We start from the raw sequence: 21,330 nt of genomic DNA, 5'->3' as shown, positions 1-21,330 counted from the left end.
TTTGGCAAATCGATCTTCATTTCTTCATATGTCTGAAACAGTTTTTCTAGATTTTCATGATTTGGAATCTTTTTCTTTGCGTCAAATTGAATGATAAAATTTCGCTGGTTAGTGTTTAACCTGTACTGTTCTATATTTTTGAACAACTTTTCCTTTTCCGCTTCTTTGTCCTGCTTTTGTTTGTACTTTAGCTTTTTCATCAGTCTCTTCTTCGACACATTTTCCATAGAACAGAGTTGTTTGTATTTGTTGTTTATCCTTTCGATTTCTTTTCTACGTGATTTGTTTTCTTCTCTTCCTGTTTCGTCTGGCTCATGTGAATGATCACTTGGATTTTTTATTCGATCTGTGTTGGCACATTGGGGGGCTTCCTCTTGGGAGTTCTCATTGTGGAATTTCACATCTTGGTCACTTTTCCCCTTCTGGAGAGCTTCCTTTGGTTCGTCAGTCCCATTCAGAGTAGTGACGGGACAGTCCCTTAGCAGCTCATTTTTTAGACCATTTAGCGAAGGCAGGTTACTTTTTGTGATTATTTTTTTTACTCTCTTCAAATGTTTTTCTCTTTTTTTCCTAATTCTTTCTTCGTATTCTAGTTTTTTTTTTTCCTTGTTCGTTAATTTCTTCTTATGCGAAAGTACGGTTGACGTCGTCTCGTCTTCATGTTCCAAGTTTTCCTCTGTTGTAAGGTCATTATCAGATGCAAATTTACTAATCATTTTGTCATTTTGAAGAATTAAAAAAGGGGATGAGGGGAGAGTTCTAAATGTAGAAGTGGTAATCAATCGCGTAAGGGTTTCAAAAAAGGCAAATTTCGGGAAAGTTGGTTCACTTGCACAGAAAATTGACAAACTGTATGTTTTACATATGCGCACGTTGGGTTTGAATGGGGCTATTTGTATTAGTATTTATATGAACTTTAAAATTACATCCATGTTTGTAATGACATACAGAGGAGGAAAGAAATGGAACAAAATTAAATAAGCTGCACTATCAACATCTCTTCTTTTTATATATATTTTTCCCTTCGCATTATGCCAATATCCACAATGCTTGAAGCTGAAACGATTTTTTCCGCCCGTTCTTTGTAAGCGGCACAGGGAAAAAAATGTACGTAAAAAGAAAAAAAAAAAAGAAAATATATATATATTTTTTTTTTACTGCACAGGAGGAAAATTTTCACTTGCATCTATTACGCATGTGAAAATACATTGTAATGCGTATTTCCCCCCTTTTCTGTTGCGTAATTATGAAATAATTTTTTTTCGAGAAAGAAGGAAAAAATAAGCGTACGTTTTGGAAAAGAGGAGTGAGCGCGAGTGTCACGTTGGCGCAGCTTGAAGGATTGAACATCGAGTTGTCATATGGGCATCCACATAAGTACGCACGTTTATACGCACGTTCGTACGTACGTTCGTATGCATGGTTATATATACATATTTACGTATACATATGTAACGTGTAGTATTAAGCATATGGGAGAAAAAATCACGCGTTACAGCTTGGTCATGTCGACGCTTTGATATGCCAGGAAGGGGGAACATGAACATATCCTTGTTAAGCCAACGTAAAAGGGCAGTCCCAATTCTGCTCCGCTGGTATAGCAGTGTTCGCATTTTGTTGCGACATTCTTTGGTATAGCACCTGGCACAACGTGTGGGCCACTCTGCGCAGTGATTTCCCCCCCTTTTTGCTCCGATGGGCAAATGTCAGACAGTCCTTAAGAGACTCCGCACATTTCCCAACAATTGATGAGCCGCCACTGACTGGAATGTTCTGTTCATTACGAAGCAACTGTCCCAGTTTGATACAAAAAAAAAAGAGTGTTGCTGTAAATATCTGTAGCGTCACTTGAGAGAAAAACTGCTTCGCATAGTAACGTAGGTATATAACGAGAAGGGAAGAGTGTGGACTGTCAGACACCATTTTCAAGCTGCTGACTGGCCATTTATTCAAAAGTAAGGATCATATAAGAGTACATTTTATCCAGGGAGAATAAGCCAAAACCAAAATGACAGGAAGTATTCAGAACAGAGGAAGTCGTCTAATCGGGTATGAAGACAGCAGCAATAAAGAGTTCATCAGGAAATACCTAGTAGAAACAAGAAATGAATTTATAGAAAAACAAATGAGGGCATTGTATGAATGTAGAGAAATATACAAAGATGATATAGACGAAGTGATAAATATTTTGACCTACGCATTAGAAAATAATGACAGCGTCTTATTAAGACATGAAGTAGCATATGTTATAGGGCAAATAAGTAATGAGAAATGCAATGACATTTTAATCAATCTGCTAAACGATACGGAAGAGAATTTAATGGTTCGACATGAAGCTGCTGAAGGGTTAGCTGCAATAGGGACTTATTCAAATATTGAAGTTATAAAAAAGTTTTTAAATGATGAAAAGGTAGAAGTTCGAGAGACATGTGAATTGGCTCTCAGTTCTTTGTTAGAAAAAAATAAGTATGTTGTATGTTCATGCAGTAATAAAGATAGCATAAAAGAAGCAATAAAAAAAAAACGGAATGAAGAATTTGTTTCAAAGAAATTCAACACAATAGATCCAGTTGTATTTACATCAAGTAATAATGCCAAATGTGTTGATGCACTTATCGAAGACTTAAATAATGAAACGGTTCCGTTAAAACTAAGATATGAGGCTTTATTTAAATTAAGAGATATGGAAACTGATATCTCCATAAACGCTTTAGGAGAAGTATTGATAAAAGATAAAAAATCCGCAATTTTTCGACATGAAGTTGCTTTTGTGTTAGGCCAAGCATTACATTTAAACTCTTTGAAATATTTAATTTCTTCTCTGCAAAATATTGGGGAACATGAAATGGTTAGACATGAGGTTGCCCTTGCCTTAGGATCTCTTGGAAGTTTAAATATAAATTCGCAAGAATATAAAAATGTTCAAAGCGAAATTATAAGCACTTTGAAAACCTTTTCGAAGGATGCCTGTAGAGTTGTATCTGAGAGTTGCCTGGTTGGACTGGATTACATAGCAGAGAATTTAAACGTGACAATAGAAATAAACTGATTCGTCTTTTACTCCGTAACATTTTTTTTTCCCCATTTTTATGACCCATTTCTAACCCATATGTTTTTGTGCACCTATTCATTTTGGTCATTTTTGACTGCACCAATTTTTCGTGTACACCTTCTAGTTGGCCCCTCGTGTACCCCCTCGTATACGCCCTTTTTTTTGAGTTCTTTTTCAAATTCGAATTTGCTAAAATAAAACCTTACGTTTAACGCGTAACATCGAAAATGGAGAAAAAGGAAAAAAAAAAGAAAAAATTTTCCGTATATAATGTGGCCCCATCATGCGAGGTGCCCACCACGAGATGCCCAATTTCACCTCGAAACGGGGCTCCATTCTTAATTTTTACAGTCCGTTGCTGCGTTCACCTTTTATGTGTGTGTATGCTTCCACAAAACGGGAAAAAGATGAATGTAAAAAAGGAAAGAAAAGTTCGTGACCCTTTAAAATTGTGGTAGGAGGCTATGCCAGTTGAGGTGTAAACGAAACTTACTGAGCACGACGCGAAGTGTTGCCTCTGGTTTGAGCGCGCCCCCCTTTTTCCTCGCAAATAGCGGGAGTGGTGCAAAATGAACAAACAAGTAAAATTTTCTAGAAATGCAACAGCTTTGCGTGGTCCAAGAAAATGTTCCCAATATGGTGTTAAAGATTGTAATAAAAAAGGAGCATCCATCCAGTTAAGCAGCGTCGCACTGAGCAGTTTTTGTTTTCTGGGAGAATGTAGAACAATACGAGATATGCTCCCGCGTTGTTTTTTTTCTACATTTTTCCCCTTTTTTTCGTTTTTTTTTTTACCCCTTTTTGGCTAAATAGGAGCAGCAGCCATGTGGTAGCAACATATGGGCGAAATTTTTAAACCACAATAAAAACAGTTCATATTATGCAATGGATGTAAATTCATGGAACGAAATTTTTCCCGAGGGCCCTCGAGAAATGATGCCGTTCACCATTTAACATGGGTTTTATTTTTCATCTTTTTCAAAAATGCTTAAGTGTTGGGATACGTACACATACATGATACATAAATAAATGAACACAAGTTTTACAGTTACGTAAGAATGTTTTACCGTTTGGGCATTTTATTTTTTACTCCACCTATTTGTATGCAAAACTTGGGTAAAAATGTAAAAAGGTATAATGCCTTTTTCGTAATGCATTTTTGTCACATTTGTGTTTATCCAGCAAAGGATATTATGCAAACACATGACGTTTGATATAATCCCGGGTGCAGGTGAATTACGCGCAACTGAGATGTTGAACTGCGCATATATGTAAATTTTTATGTACGTTCGCAGGGAGGCAGCAAAAGTGAGGGTCCCTTCCACGTTGAATGTGCAGTTTTGTGTATGAATTATTTTGCGAATATATGCACTTTGTCGGAATGTGCATTTTGCATCTACAAGAGGGTAAAATATAGGTATTTCTGTGTATGCATTCAGACGTGTGCCTATACACAAGGATATATGTGCCTGCCCCTTTGTTTGCTTGCACGTATTTATGTGTTTTCCTCAAAGTGGAGAAAACACATCCTGCCGGGATTTCTTATTTTTCATGTCTACGGCAAAAATTTGCACAAAGGGGGATCAATATTTAAATGCACATTCTTCACTTTTTAAAATTTCATAAATACTTCCTCGTGAAGGATTTAATGTCTTAGAGAAATATTCTACATAATGGATGAATTTTTAAGGCATAACTCTTATCTACACACCATATATGTGTTTTTATGTGCCAAGTCCCTTGGCAGCACTTAATTGTTTTTATACATCCTGGCAATTTTTTTTTTTTTTTCTTACCAAGTGAAAGGGGGAAAATAAAATATTACGTCAATTTAAACTTAAATGCACATTTTTAAAAATTCTAAAGGAGAAAAGTAACAAAATGTACTCCTCTACCCACAAAAAAAAAAAACAAAAAAAACAAAATAAAAAAATAAAAATAACTAAAATGAGATATACACAAATTATGCTTGCACATATTTTAAGCATAGCTTGAGAGAAAAGTACAAATTATGCATTTTTTGGCTACATTTCTTGCAGGAGGAGAAAAAGATAAAGAACAGTATGTTAATGTATACTTTATAAAACTGTTTCCGTGAATTCTTTTTGTTTTGCTTCCCCTCTTCTCCAGGAAGTTGGTTAGCCACACTGGGCACGTACAATTTGTGCATTAACCAAAGAGATACGAATGATGGGGGGAATCTTCTGTTCGTCCTGGTATATTTATCTAAGTACATATATAAGTAATGTATATACGTACGTATATGTATGTCCCTATGCTTGCATACCTGTGCAGGGGCGTACCCATGCATTTATTCCCATGCAAATGCATATGGCAACTTGGTTATACACCTGCGTCTGTATAGTTATTTAGAGTAGATAATTGCTCAGCATTTTTACATTTTTCTTTTTTTTTTTTTTTTGTTCGCCTCTAAAGGAGGACACAATGAATAAGGGAACTTTTTCCCCTACTGTGGAAAAGGAAAGCCCACATATTTTTTTATTTTTTATGAATTTTTTTTTTGTGCGTGCGACTCGGTGAACTAAACTGATATGAAATAACCAAATACAGAACGAGATAACAGGAAGACATTGTTCAAATGTAGGAATGAACCCTATGCGAAGTTTTTATTATGTCACATAATAGGATTTTCTTTTTTTCTTTTTTAAACTGTGCTACCATCAAGGGTACGGCCTAATTTTCTAATTTTTTTGTAGTAATTGTTTTTTTTCTTTCTTCCCCTTTCTTTGCAAAGAGGCCTGAATACAAATAAGAAAAAGGCACAGGAGGGAGAACAGGAAGAAGAGGACAGACGAGAAGAGGCAACATTGGGTTAGCAAAAACGATACAGAACAAAGCAGATTGGCCAAATTTTACACATTTAGATGGAAAATCAATTCAATGCCAAATTAGAATGCGTCACGGATTTTAGCTTATTTGAAAAATTAAAAAAATCGATCATAAAAGACAATGTGAACGAACTGTACATATCCTCGTTAAGATCCATTTTGGAAAAGGTAAAGGATCCGGTTGTTGATACCAGTCACATTATTTGCAATCACCACTACGCCGAAGCGGTTCTCTTTTTTTACGCAACGTTAATTATTGAAAAATATGAATTCGTTTCTGTCTTTTGTGAAGATATAATTTCAAAGAACCGATTTGAAGATGTAGTGGAAAATTTAGAAAGAATAAACGTGAAACATGTGGAAAGTTTGAGTAAGATAAAAAAAATAATTATTGAAAATATAGACAACTGTGAAAAGTGCTTGATGATTTATTATCTGTTGCAGAAGGAATTCCTAGAAATCATATCCATGTATACAAAAAATGAGGAAGCATTAATAAATTTCGTGAAAAAAGAAATTTTCAAATTCAACTTTAATCGACTACTTAATAAGATAATTTGTCCTGTGGAATATGACAAGATTGATTCTGTTGTACTAGAGCTTATGCTAAATGGGGGGAAAATATTTCAAGTGAATGATAATTACCAGTTGGAGGCGAGCCAAATAAATGAGGTAAACCTGAAATTATTCACGGAGAAATTTCTAAGTTTAAAAGATGACAGTATATATGATATTATAAAAAAGTATGCACACCATGAGTCGCTAATTTTTCTTTGCAATCTTGTCCACATGGAATTTAAGGAGTGTAAAAAATTGTTAACAAAAGCGAATGGTCAAATGTGTAAGAAGATAGGTTCTCCAAACGATGACTTAAAAAATTGCAACGAGAACGAATCGGAAGAAAATTGCGATAGCTATAGCATCACAGAAAATTTGCAGTCATATGTGTATGTACATATGTTCCTGCTTTTCCAGCATAGGGAAGTGGAAAATAGCATAATAAAAGTTCTGAAGGATAAGATTATCCTTTATTCCTTAATGCTGAATGCGCTGAGATATGCAGACAATTTTATCCAGTTGATAATTTTCAAAATTATAAATTTTACCTTTATAAATGACGACAACTTTTTAAATGATTCAAATAAAAAATTGATAATATCCATTTTGTCCTACTGGGTTAAGCTAGCGGACGCTTGTATTATTAAAATCATAAACACGAATTTGGCTGAGGGGAATGTCGGCTCAAATGTGCAAAAAACTGATAATTTTTTTTTAAAAAAAAAATTTTCAGACTATGACATATTTAAGTATATACAGTGTTTAATCAGTGCAATATATTTGCTATCCCTTATTAAGAGGAGGAGCAAAATGGAAGGGTCTAATTTGCTAGCGGAACCATCAACTCTGGAAAAGTATAAGCGGAGTATGGCCTCTTATATGAATGAATATAATTTAGAGAGCTTATCCTTGAACGCCTATTTTACAAAGAATGACGTGTATGATTATTTCTTGGGTATCCTATTTTCAGAAAATAAAGAAGTAATTAATAAGCTGTTTAATTTAATATTCAAACTGTTGCACTTTGTAAAAAATTCCAAGGTGTACATTTCGAAAAACACCAATATAAAGAATAAATATTTTGAGGAAGCCACTATATTTTCTTGCATAAATATTGTGTACAACATTATGGACGTGACGAAAAGGATGTTTTTGAATTCGTTCGAGGTCGATGAGTATACAAAAAATTTGTACAGGAAATGTCTGAGAGAGAAAAAAAACGCCTTTGATTGCATTGTTTTCCATTCCTTTCCGCAATTTCTTAGCCACAGGGATTACTACCTGCGTTTGTACGCAGTTAAGGTAATTGGAGGCGGCTTATACGTTTTCCATATGTACACATGCGCTTGTGTGGTTGTTTATAACAGTCGAACATTCCACGCGTTGCTGAAACAGATATACATTATTTTTCTCTTTTTTTTTTGGTGCATGTGCACTCTTGCAGGTTTTGTCAACCCTTTTGTCTGATTCGGCTATTCGGGATTCACTGGAGAAGAATACAATTTTTGAAATCTTCGATTCACTCATAAGCATGAAACTCCATAACGAACAACAGAAAAGGAACGATGAGAGGAAAAACGTAAATATTTTGCTCCTGCTCCTGTTGAAGGCAAATATAAGAGACAGCAAATATTCCAGTAAAACGACAAATATAATATTTAGCGATAAACAGAAAGATGTTAAGAAGTACATTGCATCAATCTGCGATGATGGCTTCCCCCTTCTAGAATTGAAAACTATGTTTGAATATTTTTTTGTCTTGTTTGTAAAAATAATCAACGTCATTGTAAAACGGGTGTTGTCCCTTTTGGAGATAGAAAAGTATAAAATGCTATTTATGAATGTCTTCGAAATTGTAGAACTCTTCATGCAGGAATTAAAAAAGGAGAAGAGCAAAAAATGCAGATGTTTTTTTTTTTCCGCAGCCATGTATTTTTCGCACCTGATTTCGAATAGCATATATAAGTCCAAGGTGCATTCCTCTGTTCCTTTTCTGAATAAGGTTTTTAGCTTAATTAAAAATATTGAGAATTACGTAGATTTGATGTATGATGATTTGGTTACGTTTAAGGATGCACAGGAGGAGCTCTCTGAGGCTGGAACGTATGAAGAACAACTATCTCAGGAGGGAACATATGACGAAGGGGTAACTGAAGAGGGGCTCCTTGACGAAGGTTTATCAGATGATGAGGTGTATTATTCTAGTGATTCAAATTCGAAGACCATGAAGGATATGCACATGCTCTATTTTTATAATAGCACGTTTTGTGAGGACGAAAAGGAGGGGGGGAAGAAGGGATCAATTGATGCTACCACGGACAGGAACAGCCGGAGCAATCGGAACGGTGGCGCCACTGGGGGGATGCTGCACCATGTTAACAAAGGGGAAGTGGAAAGGTCCAATTCAAATGGATTAAGCAAGTTCAAAGTTTTCATGAATAGGTCAATTACCAAGAGCAAAGTGAACGAAGAAGGGATTTACAATTACATGCACAGTTTTTTTTTTCTATGCGTAAGTAATGCAAGTATGAAAACTAGGAGGCACGTGGTAAAATCGTACGACCTGATCGCGAAGTATCTCATGAAGGATGAATACAAATTAAATAGAGTCAAAAAGAAAAGCGGCATTTTTTCTCCGCCAATTGTAATTATTAGAGATGTGGAGAACGAAGAAAAAAGGTATAATATAACAGTTGATAAGTACGATTATATGTTAAAAACCTACATAGTGGACTTGTTCAAATCGAAAAGGTACATGTACATTTTTTTATTGTCAATCTTCCAGTTTAGTAACATAGTCATTTTGTATTTAAAAAAAACAAATTCCATAAGCAACGATTTTGATGAAAAATTTGATGTGCTAGAATGCTTTATGCTGGTAAATTCGAAGACTTGGTTTTATCTGAATGTTGCGATTGAATGTGTACAGAAATATATGAACAAGAGAAAAGCAGATCAGTTCCTACTACAAATCCTTACTTTAATAATAGACAACATGTGGAAAATTATCCTATTCATTGTTTTTAATATAAAAATAAAAACTTTTTCGATAAGATCCAAAACGCATTCTATACATATTTTCGCTAAATTCGAAGACTTGGTTTTATCTGAATGTTGCGATTGAATGTGTACAGAAATATATGAACAAGAGAAAAGCAGATCAGTTCCTACTACAAATCCTTACTTTAATAATAGACAACATGTGGAAAATTATCCTATTCATTGTTTTTAATATAAAAATAAAAACTTTTTCGATAAGATCCAAAACGCATTCTATACATATTTTCGCTAAATTCGAAGACTTGGTTTTATCTGAATGTTGCGATTGAATGTGTACAGAAATATATGAACAAGAGAAAAGCAGATCAGTTCCTACTACAAATCCTTACTTTAATAATAGACAACATGTGGAAAATTATCCTATTCATTGTTTTTAATATAAAAATAAAAACTTTTTCGATAAGATCCAAAACGCATTCTATACATATTTTCGCTAAATTCGAAGACTTGGTTTTATCTGAATGTTGCGATTGAATGTGTACAGAAATATATGAACAAGAGAAAAGCAGATCAGTTCCTACTACAAATCCTTACTTTAATAATAGACAACATGTGGAAAATTATCCTATTCATTGTTTTTAATATAAAAATAAAAACTTTTTCGATAAGATCCAAAACGCATTCTATACATATTTTCGCTAAATTCGAAGACTTGGTTTTATCTGAATGTTGCGATTGAATGTGTACAGAAATATATGAACAAGAGAAAAGCAGATCAGTTCCTACTACAAATCCTTACTTTAATAATAGACAACATGTGGAAAATTATCCTATTCATTGTTTTTAATATAAAAATAAAAACTTTTTCGATAAGATCCAAAACGCATTCTATACATATTTTCGCTAAATTCGAAGACTTGGTTTTATCTGAATGTTGCGATTGAATGTGTACAGAAATATATGAACAAGAGAAAAGCAGATCAGTTCCTACTACAAATCCTTACTTTAATAATAGACAACATGTGGAAAATTATCCTATTCATTGTTTTTAATATAAAAATAAAAACTTTTTCGATAAGATCCAAAACGCATTCTATACATATTTTCGCTAAATTCGAAGACTTGGTTTTATCTGAATGTTGCGATTGAATGTGTACAGAAATATATGAACAAGAGAAAAGCAGATCAGTTCCTACTACAAATCCTTACTTTAATAATAGACAACATGTGGAAAATTATCCTATTCATTGTTTTTAATATAAAAATAAAAACTTTTTCGATAAGATCCAAAACGCATTCTATACATATTTTCGCTAAATTCGAAGACTTGGTTTTATCTGAATGTTGCGATTGAATGTGTACAGAAATATATGAACAAGAGAAAAGCAGATCAGTTCCTACTACAAATCCTTACTTTAATAATAGACAACATGTGGAAAATTATCCTATTCATTGTTTTTAATATAAAAATAAAAACTTTTTCGATAAGATCCAAAACGCATTCTATACATATTTTCGCTAAATTCGAAGACTTGGTTTTATCTGAATGTTGCGATTGAATGTGTACAGAAATATATGAACAAGAGAAAAGCAGATCAGTTCCTACTACAAATCCTTACTTTAATAATAGACAACATGTGGAAAATTATCCTATTCATTGTTTTTAATATAAAAATAAAAACTTTTTCGATAAGATCCAAAACGCATTCTATACATATTTTCGCTAAATTCGAAGACTTGGTTTTATCTGAATGTTGCGATTGAATGTGTACAGAAATATATGAACAAGAGAAAAGCAGATCAGTTCCTACTACAAATCCTTACTTTAATAATAGACAACATGTGGAAAATTATCCTATTCATTGTTTTTAATATAAAAATAAAAACTTTTTCGATAAGATCCAAAACGCATTCTATACATATTTTCGCTAAATTCGAAGACTTGGTTTTATCTGAATGTTGCGATTGAATGTGTACAGAAATATATGAACAAGAGAAAAGCAGATCAGTTCCTACTACAAATCCTTACTTTAATAATAGACAACATGTGGAAAATTATCCTATTCATTGTTTTTAATATAAAAATAAAAACTTTTTCGATAAGATCCAAAACGCATTCTATACATATTTTCGCTAAATTCGAAGACTTGGTTTTATCTGAATGTTGCGATTGAATGTGTACAGAAATATATGAACAAGAGAAAAGCAGATCAGTTCCTACTACAAATCCTTACTTTAATAATAGACAACATGTGGAAAATTATCCTATTCATTGTTTTTAATATAAAAATAAAAACTTTTTCGATAAGATCCAAAACGCATTCTATACATATTTTCGCTAAATTCGAAGACTTGGTTTTATCTGAATGTTGCGATTGAATGTGTACAGAAATATATGAACAAGAGAAAAGCAGATCAGTTCCTACTACAAATCCTTACTTTAATAATAGACAACATGTGGAAAATTATCCTATTCATTGTTTTTAATATAAAAATAAAAACTTTTTCGATAAGATCCAAAACGCATTCTATACATATTTTCGCTAAATTCGAAGACTTGGTTTTATCTGAATGTTGCGATTGAATGTGTACAGAAATATATGAACAAGAGAAAAGCAGATCAGTTCCTACTACAAATCCTTACTTTAATAATAGACAACATGTGGAAAATTATCCTATTCATTGTTTTTAATATAAAAATAAAAACTTTTTCGATAAGATCCAAAACGCATTCTATACATATTTTCGCTAAATTCGAAGACTTGGTTTTATCTGAATGTTGCGATTGAATGTGTACAGAAATATATGAACAAGAGAAAAGCAGATCAGTTCCTACTACAAATCCTTACTTTAATAATAGACAACATGTGGAAAATTATCCTATTCATTGTTTTTAATATAAAAATAAAAACTTTTTCGATAAGATCCAAAACGCATTCTATACATATTTTCGCTAAATTCGAAGACTTGGTTTTATCTGAATGTTGCGATTGAATGTGTACAGAAATATATGAACAAGAGAAAAGCAGATCAGTTCCTACTACAAATCCTTACTTTAATAATAGACAACATGTGGAAAATTATCCTATTCATTGTTTTTAATATAAAAATAAAAACTTTTTCGATAAGATCCAAAACGCATTCTATACATATTTTCGCTAAATTCGAAGACTTGGTTTTATCTGAATGTTGCGATTGAATGTGTACAGAAATATATGAACAAGAGAAAAGCAGATCAGTTCCTACTACAAATCCTTACTTTAATAATAGACAACATGTGGAAAATTATCCTATTCATTGTTTTTAATATAAAAATAAAAACTTTTTCGATAAGATCCAAAACGCATTCTATACATATTTTCGCTAAATTCGAAGACTTGGTTTTATCTGAATGTTGCGATTGAATGTGTACAGAAATATATGAACAAGAGAAAAGCAGATCAGTTCCTACTACAAATCCTTACTTTAATAATAGACAACATGTGGAAAATTATCCTATTCATTGTTTTTAATATAAAAATAAAAACTTTTTCGATAAGATCCAAAACGCATTCTATACATATTTTCGCTAAATTCGAAGACTTGGTTTTATCTGAATGTTGCGATTGAATGTGTACAGAAATATATGAACAAGAGAAAAGCAGATCAGTTCCTACTACAAATCCTTACTTTAATAATAGACAACATGTGGAAAATTATCCTATTCATTGTTTTTAATATAAAAATAAAAACTTTTTCGATAAGATCCAAAACGCATTCTATACATATTTTCGCTAAATTCGAAGACTTGGTTTTATCTGAATGTTGCGATTGAATGTGTACAGAAATATATGAACAAGAGAAAAGCAGATCAGTTCCTACTACAAATCCTTACTTTAATAATAGACAACATGTGGAAAATTATCCTATTCATTGTTTTTAATATAAAAATAAAAACTTTTTCGATAAGATCCAAAACGCATTCTATACATATTTTCGCTAAATTCGAAGACTTGGTTTTATCTGAATGTTGCGATTGAATGTGTACAGAAATATATGAACAAGAGAAAAGCAGATCAGTTCCTACTACAAATCCTTACTTTAATAATAGACAACATGTGGAAAATTATCCTATTCATTGTTTTTAATATAAAAATAAAAACTTTTTCGATAAGATCCAAAACGCATTCTATACATATTTTCGCTAAATTCGAAGACTTGGTTTTATCTGAATGTTGCGATTGAATGTGTACAGAAATATATGAACAAGAGAAAAGCAGATCAGTTCCTACTACAAATCCTTACTTTAATAATAGACAACATGTGGAAAATTATCCTATTCATTGTTTTTAATATAAAAATAAAAACTTTTTCGATAAGATCCAAAACGCATTCTATACATATTTTCGCTAAATTCGAAGACTTGGTTTTATCTGAATGTTGCGATTGAATGTGTACAGAAATATATGAACAAGAGAAAAGCAGATCAGTTCCTACTACAAATCCTTACTTTAATAATAGACAACATGTGGAAAATTATCCTATTCATTGTTTTTAATATAAAAATAAAAACTTTTTCGATAAGATCCAAAACGCATTCTATACATATTTTCGCTAAATTCGAAGACTTGGTTTTATCTGAATGTTGCGATTGAATGTGTACAGAAATATATGAACAAGAGAAAAGCAGATCAGTTCCTACTACAAATCCTTACTTTAATAATAGACAACATGTGGAAAATTATCCTATTCATTGTTTTTAATATAAAAATAAAAACTTTTTCGATAAGATCCAAAACGCATTCTATACATATTTTCGCTAAATTCGAAGACTTGGTTTTATCTGAATGTTGCGATTGAATGTGTACAGAAATATATGAACAAGAGAAAAGCAGATCAGTTCCTACTACAAATCCTTACTTTAATAATAGACAACATGTGGAAAATTATCCTATTCATTGTTTTTAATATAAAAATAAAAACTTTTTCGATAAGATCCAAAACGCATTCTATACATATTTTCGCTAAATTCGAAGACTTGGTTTTATCTGAATGTTGCGATTGAATGTGTACAGAAATATATGAACAAGAGAAAAGCAGATCAGTTCCTACTACAAATCCTTACTTTAATAATAGACAACATGTGGAAAATTATCCTATTCATTGTTTTTAATATAAAAATAAAAACTTTTTCGATAAGATCCAAAACGCATTCTATACATATTTTCGCTAAATTCGAAGACTTGGTTTTATCTGAATGTTGCGATTGAATGTGTACAGAAATATATGAACAAGAGAAAAGCAGATCAGTTCCTACTACAAATCCTTACTTTAATAATAGACAACATGTGGAAAATTATCCTATTCATTGTTTTTAATATAAAAATAAAAACTTTTTCGATAAGATCCAAAACGCATTCTATACATATTTTCGCAAGAGACTCCTTGTTATTATTTCTAAACTTTTTTTCCACATGGATTTTGTTCATCAGAAAATTTTATTCAAAAGGGGATGCTTTTCCCCCGGATGTTATACTACCTAAGTTATTCTTCAGGAAATTTAGCAGTCTCTCTATGCAAATTCTAATCATCTTCAATTTTGTCGAATCGAATTTGTCCTCACTTAGTCACCATGAGACGAATGCATCATTGTTAATAAAGCAGAAAGAAATTATGGGAAACATCTTAGATGCACTGATAGGTCTAGCAAAAGATAAAGCACCCGATGGGCATGAAAGCGATTTGAATAGTCTTCTCCAGTTTAAACTAAAATTGAACAGTTTAGCAACGCCAAAAAATGTCCAGGAACTGGCTCATGTCTGCGACTATGAAGCAGTGTTTGCTAAAACGAAGCAAATCTTAATCGGTAAGGAGAAAAAGAATAATCTATTCGTTACAGGAGTAGAGGCCACAGAAGGAAGGAGCAAAGCGTATATGGGTAGGTTTATCATATTAAACGACTGGGTGCATGGCCCCCAAGGGGGGCATGCACATGCGTGTGGTGAGACGGGCATGTGTACATTTATGTATATACACATATATATAGATATTTGCATACATGTTGATATACATATTTACATACATATATATATGTATTTATTTTATTTTTTTTCCCCACCCGTGTAGCCCCCAATGCAGCAAACCTAGCGAAGAATAACGACCCCAGCCGCAAACTGCTTACGGGCTCCGGACAGGAGTATAACTCGGATGGCTTTACGTGCAGGAAAGAGAAGGAGTTGGAAGCAGGAAGATCGAGAGCAGCATTGGGAGAAACATCAGGAGTCGCGTCAGGAGCAACATCAAGAGTGGCGTCAGGAGTAGCGTTAGCAGTAGGATCAGGAATGGCGTCAAGGGAAGTATCCAGATCGGCGTCGAGGTCGCACTCCCCCTCCGACAGCCTAAGTTCAAAGGATGGCAAATGCAAAAAAGGTGAAGGAAAAGAGAAGCAACCTAATTTCGACCACTTGTCCGAGGAAATGAGAAAAGAAGCAGCCTTAGAAAGGGCCAAAAAAATTTTAGAAAAAACGGCTGCCTTCAAAACGCAGAAAAGAGCCATTGTACTGAATGAAACAAATGCGAAGAATAACAAACATGAATATTTTAAACAGATGAAGGGAAAGAGACTGGAAGCAGAGAATAGCCTGAATAAGTATTATGTCATGTTGCAGGAGTTCCTCAATTGGGACTTTAGCTGTTTGGAGAACATGGAAAAGTACAAGAGGTGTATTAATGAGGAGATCCCCCTGTGCTTCAGGAGCGAGGAAGATTACTACAGGTAAGGGAAAGAGAGGCAAAGGGGGAGTGCGGGAAGAGGCAATACAAAAGAGAGGTGATGCAGCCGAAAGGTGGTACATCTACTGGGGGAGCACAAACAGTTATGTGCACCATTCTTTTTGATATGAAAAGTGCGCAAACGTGTCCAGATGATGCGATTATTCCATTGGCATGTTGACCACTCGCGCTTTCGACTACCATAGTGTTTCCCCAATTTTGCCATTTCATCTGCCAAAATGAGATAGTACGTAGTGTGTGTTTTGTTAATTACCCTTCTTTATGTTTCCACGGCGTTGTACATGCTCCCCTTCCCCCGTTTTGCAGATTTTTTAGACCAATGGTGCTGGAAGAGTGTAGGTGCTGCATGGTTAACAAAATGGCGGGAAGTACACACCGATACGTGCTAAACTTGGTAGCGAAGAAGAAAACGTCGTACTGGATAGAATGGCAGATGTCGTTAGCAAATGAGAACAAGGCAATCGATGATAGCTTAAAGCCAATGGATTTGATTGCATTAATTCCATTCGAAAGTGAGAGGAACGTTTTGTTGGATAACGACAAAGGGACTGTTAAATATCATAATTTGAAAAAGATTTTAAAATACAATAAACATTTAATAGGATTGGTAGATTTTTCCATGAATAAAACGGAAAATATGTGCGACGTTAAGTTAATTAATGAAGACATTTTTCCCCAACAATCGGGAAATGAAAAAAATAGATTAAAATTAAATTGTCTTACGTGTAATAAGTTCAATGCCTATTTTTTGTGTAACTTAATGACAAATATAAGAGAATTTCAAAGTGTGTATTTGAGTAGGAACTCCTCCCTATTTAACATAATTCTGAACCCTACCTTGTGTAATAGCAATTTGAAGGAAACGAAAAAGAGGTCCTTTAGTAACGGTTGTTTGGATGAAGAAAATCGGGGATCGAATCAAATGTGGAGACGTAATTTAACCAAATTGGAAAAGTACATATTGAATGTTATGAAAGATTATAATTTATTAAATGAGTCTCAAATAGAGGCCGTTAAAATGGTTTTTCTAAATAAAAATAGCATTTCGTTAATACAAGGCCCACCAGGTACAGGCAAGACGAAAACAGTTATTGGGATTATATCGGCTTTGTATGCCATTATTAATCACAGGAATAATGAGGAAAAAAGAGAACTAGCAAAGAAAAAGAATTGTGCTTATAATGAGCAGAGCGAAAATTGCAATAAAAAAATTTTGGTCTGTTCTCCCTCCAATTCTGCAATCGATGAGATTGCCAAGAGGATCCTAAATGATGGGTTAATAAATTTTCTCAATATTGGGGGATCGAAAAGTGGTAGCAAAAAGAGCAGCCGAAGTAGGAGTAGGAACAACAGCATCAAGAGCAGCAACAGCAGCAACAACGGCAGCAACAATAGAAGCAAGATGAGCGTATTTTGGGGAGATGGCCAGGTTAACGGTGTGACGAATCCAAAGATGAAGAAAATGCTGAACGCACAAAGTTCACACAGAAGAGTGAAAAGCGAGAATGGAGAAGAAAGCCGTACTAGGGATAGGGACTTCCCAAAACAAACCATCACGCCCAAATGCATCAGAATAGGTATATCGAAGAGGACACATGAAGAAATACAACCCATTTCCCTAGATTACATATTCAGTAAGAGAAAAAATATGGAAAAAAACGTGTACGAAACGCGCTTTAATGATAAAAAGAATAAAATGTCCCTTTCTCTTAAGGCGATAGATCACACATGTAGCAGAGTGGAAGAAGTGAGAGGGAAAGTAAATCACAACGATTCTAAGAAGTACTGTTTCGATTTTAACGAAACCAAATCTAAATCAACATCGCTTGAAAAAATCGAAAATGTAAACGATTTTTTTTCAGAAGAAATTATAAACAATGTGGATATAAAATATTTGGAAAAATTGTTATATCTATTTAATGAATCTTTTTCTCATTACGAATGGAGCTTGGAAAAACTGAAAGCAGAAAAAAAATCCTTTGACGAGAAGAAAAAAAAACTGATAGATACGGACAAGGAAATAGGTTCTTTCTATGCAAATAGTAATAAGGATAATATGATTTTCGAAAGTGAAGTGATATTTAGCACCCTATCAGGAAGTGCATCTCCCGTAATTGAGAACTTAGAATTTGAATATTTAATAATAGATGAAGCTTGTCAGTGTGTGGAATTAAGTTGTTTAATACCTTTCAGATTAAAAATTAAAAATGTAATTATGTTGGGAGATCCAAAGCAATTGCCAGCCACCACATTTTCATCTGATTGTACAAAATATGGATACAGTAGATCATTATTTGAAAGGCTGCTAATGTGTAATGCTCCAAACGTTTTGCTTAATGTGCAGTATCGTATGAGAGAAGAAATTTGCTGCTTCCCGAACATGTATTTTTACAAGGGGTTGATAAAAAATGATGAAAATTTAATGAAGAAGTCGTCATTTTATTTGCATTATTTAAATCTATATGGGTCTTATAAATTTATCAATATCGAGGGAATAGAATCCACTACATGTCATAAGTCGTACATTAATTATGTAGAGGCCTATTTCATATTCAAATTAGTATTATACATTCACCACTTTTTTAGTAACAAAAATGATGAAAATCCAATTCCTAGTTTTTACAAGTTTTCTGCTAATTTTAGCTTGAGTGATATAGGAATTATTTGTCCGTACCTATCTCAAGTGCATTTAATAAGAACAATGTTTGAAGGTTATTTTCCATCGAGTAGCTCGCCAGAAGTTTCCACGGTGGATTCGTTTCAAGGGAGAGAAAAGAGTATCATCATTTTTTCTTGCGTGCGTTCAAATCGTCAGGCGCTGGAAATGTTTAGAAACAGGGATGAATTAGAAAATGAAAGTGGAAATTTTTATCCACGTGGGCAAAAGGGAGGTTATCGTAGTTATAGTGACCGAAGTTTGGATGACGCCCCCTTTGACGACGCCACTTCGGATGACTCCTGTGTTGACGAGCTGCATACGAAAAAGTGGTTTAACGTGGACCGGAAATGTGTGCCAACTGAGAATGACTTCAAATCGGTACATAATAAACGTGGAAATAATATCGGATTTTTAAAAGATGAAAGAAGATTAAATGTCGCTCTTACCAGAGCGAAGGATTGCTTATGGATAATAGGAAATAAAAAGAATTTGGAAAAAAACGCCATGTGGGATTCGTTAATAAAAGATGCAGTTGCAAGAAATTATTATTCAGATTTAGATCTAAATTTTGGCCGGAGCACGACAGAGGAAAACATAAAAGGCATAATTGATACGTATTTTTCTCAAATTGGTAAGAATGCAGCGGAAGGGAAAAACTTCAAGGATGGTGAAAATAACATAAATCACGAGATATTTAGCTCATCCAATTCTGACAGTAGCATAAATGGATTCAGAAGAAATAACGGAAGTCTCTTTAAAGAAAGAAAAGATTTTTCGCGAGTAAATTATATCACTGGGACTGAGAAAGAATTGAAAACCAACATGAATCCGAGTACGGTGCTTCAACGTGAATTTATGTTCAGCAAGGCTTATACTGGCAACAGATATTGGGGGAATGGCGAAAATGGAAAAAATGAAAACATAAAAAATGGTAATTTTGGGAGGAACGTAAAAAAAAGACCAAACGATGGAAGCGGAGAAGCCGAGCAAGAGGATCTGTTCCTCAAAAAACGGAGGCACAACTACTGAGAAGTTTCTGTAGTTACTTGTCTGTCGTGTGTACTTCATAAGAATTAAAAAAAATTCGTCATAATGATAGGAAAATAATGCCACTGACAATTTCTTAATATTCGAATAATAGCAGTATGACAACTGGTTCATTTGGGGGAGTAGTGACAGGGAAGGAAGAAACAAACGCGTAATGCCAAGTAGGCAACTGCTGGGTGTTGTTAAACTTTGGTTTCAAATGAAGAAAGGGGGGAACTGGGAAGTGTTAATAATTGCAAAGACTGCGGACAAGTATTTTTCTAATTAATCATTTGGAATGTTGCTGCATATTTTTCTTTATTTTTTTTTTTCGCATTTTTAACATACCTTTTAATGCTAAATCGAACTAGGAATGTGCGATGTGTGAGCACGACCTATTTGTTAATAGCGCTATTTTTTTTATAACCATAACTATAGCGATATCTATAGCTATAGCTGCTTTGAAGGACGTTGCGTACATAGAACGCCCCACTATTTGAACAATTTTTTTTTTCTTTCTTCTCCTTCGTTTGTTATTCGTTTAATGTTCATTTTTTAAAGAGGAAAAAACCTCAGAGCTTGCGAACACATTTGCGGTGTCCTTTTTATTCGGACCTTTGACTTAATTTTGCCACATTTTTATCAAGCACTTTCTCAGGCCCTGGTCTATGCCTTCCCGTTTAATGAGAAATTGTAAAAGTGAAGCTCATGATTATGGGAACTTTCCTTTTATCCACTTAAGAAGTGACCATGTTTGTAATTACGTTCTCCAAGTGCGCAAATTGGGTGCATACAGCTAGTGTGCTTGCCGTGAGAAAGGAAAAGGAAACAGTCGAATAAATCAGCAATCAAATAAATTGGAAAACAAATGAGCAAATAAATAGGCATACGAATAGGCAGATAAATAGGGAAACAAATGAGCAAATAAAAAGGCATACGAATAGGCAGATAAATAGGCATACAAATGAGCAAATAAATAGGCATACAAATGAGCAAATAAATAGGCATACAAATGAGCAAATGTTCATTATCTGAAAATAAGAATATCATCGCAACGTAGAACCGATGGATGACCAATTAGGAAATTTAATAAGGCATATATAAACATGTGAACATGTAAGTATACACGTGTTGGAGCATCTTTGAAGGAGACGGGGAAGGTCGCTTTTCTCGCCTATATGAAGTAATTTTTAACACTTGGAGGACTTCAACAAAGTGATGTTTTGTCCTTTTATTTTTAAATTGTCCCTCTCCCGTGTAAATGATCAAACAGTTGGTCTATGTTTTGTAAGAACGTATTTTATCTGTTCTGCGCGCAAAAAAAAAAAAAAAAACGGAAGGACGAATTAACCGCTTCTCCGAATTGCAAATGGAAGACTCTTGGATTCTCTTAATTTTAATAAAAAGAAGAGCAA

The 21,330-nt window shown here is 33.7% G+C and overlaps 4 protein-coding genes across 4 annotated transcripts in view; 3 read left to right on the top strand and 1 right to left on the bottom strand.

Annotated features, from left to right (window-relative positions):
• C922_04612 (adenosinetriphosphatase) overlaps nucleotides 1–716 on the bottom strand; it is a gene marked incomplete at both ends in the record, with an annotated part of 5,580 nt that extends 4,864 nt beyond the window's left edge. The window contains one exon of the mRNA XM_008820191.1: nucleotides 40–716. Within this exon, the coding sequence (XP_008818413.1) occupies nucleotides 40–716 (677 nt within the window). The remainder of the gene's footprint in view (nucleotides 1–39) is intronic.
• Nucleotides 717–2,008: 1,292 nt separating this feature from the next.
• On the top strand, nucleotides 2,009–3,049 carry C922_04611 (hypothetical protein; the record flags this gene model as incomplete). The annotated part of the gene is made up of 1 exon (XM_008820190.1): nucleotides 2,009–3,049. One exon carries the CDS (start codon nucleotides 2,009–2,011, stop codon nucleotides 3,047–3,049), a length of 1,041 nt encoding a protein of 346 aa, XP_008818412.1.
• A 2,888-nt stretch (nucleotides 3,050–5,937) lies between these two features.
• Nucleotides 5,938–9,583, top strand: C922_04610 (hypothetical protein; the record flags this gene model as incomplete). Its single annotated transcript, XM_008820189.1, has 2 exons — nucleotides 5,938–7,761; nucleotides 7,904–9,583. The coding sequence occupies 2 exons, from the start codon at nucleotides 5,938–5,940 to the stop codon at nucleotides 9,581–9,583; spliced, it is 3,504 nt and encodes a 1,167-aa protein (XP_008818411.1).
• Nucleotides 9,584–14,724: 5,141 nt separating this feature from the next.
• C922_04609 (hypothetical protein) lies at nucleotides 14,725–19,918 on the top strand (the record flags this gene model as incomplete). The annotated part of the gene is made up of 4 exons (XM_008820188.1): nucleotides 14,725–15,376; nucleotides 15,586–15,748; nucleotides 15,803–16,213; nucleotides 16,537–19,918. The coding sequence occupies 4 exons, from the start codon at nucleotides 14,725–14,727 to the stop codon at nucleotides 19,916–19,918; spliced, it is 4,608 nt and encodes a 1,535-aa protein (XP_008818410.1).
• Between the last annotated feature and the right edge of the window lie 1,412 nt (nucleotides 19,919–21,330).

The sequence above is a fragment of the Plasmodium inui genome (genome assembly GCF_000524495.1).
Source record: "Plasmodium inui San Antonio 1 unplaced genomic scaffold supercont1.26, whole genome shotgun sequence".
In the NCBI taxonomy this organism is placed as follows: Eukaryota; Apicomplexa; class Aconoidasida; order Haemosporida; family Plasmodiidae; genus Plasmodium; species Plasmodium inui.
Note: the sequence above shows the minus strand (reverse complement) of the source record. Positions and strands in the feature narration are given on the sequence as shown.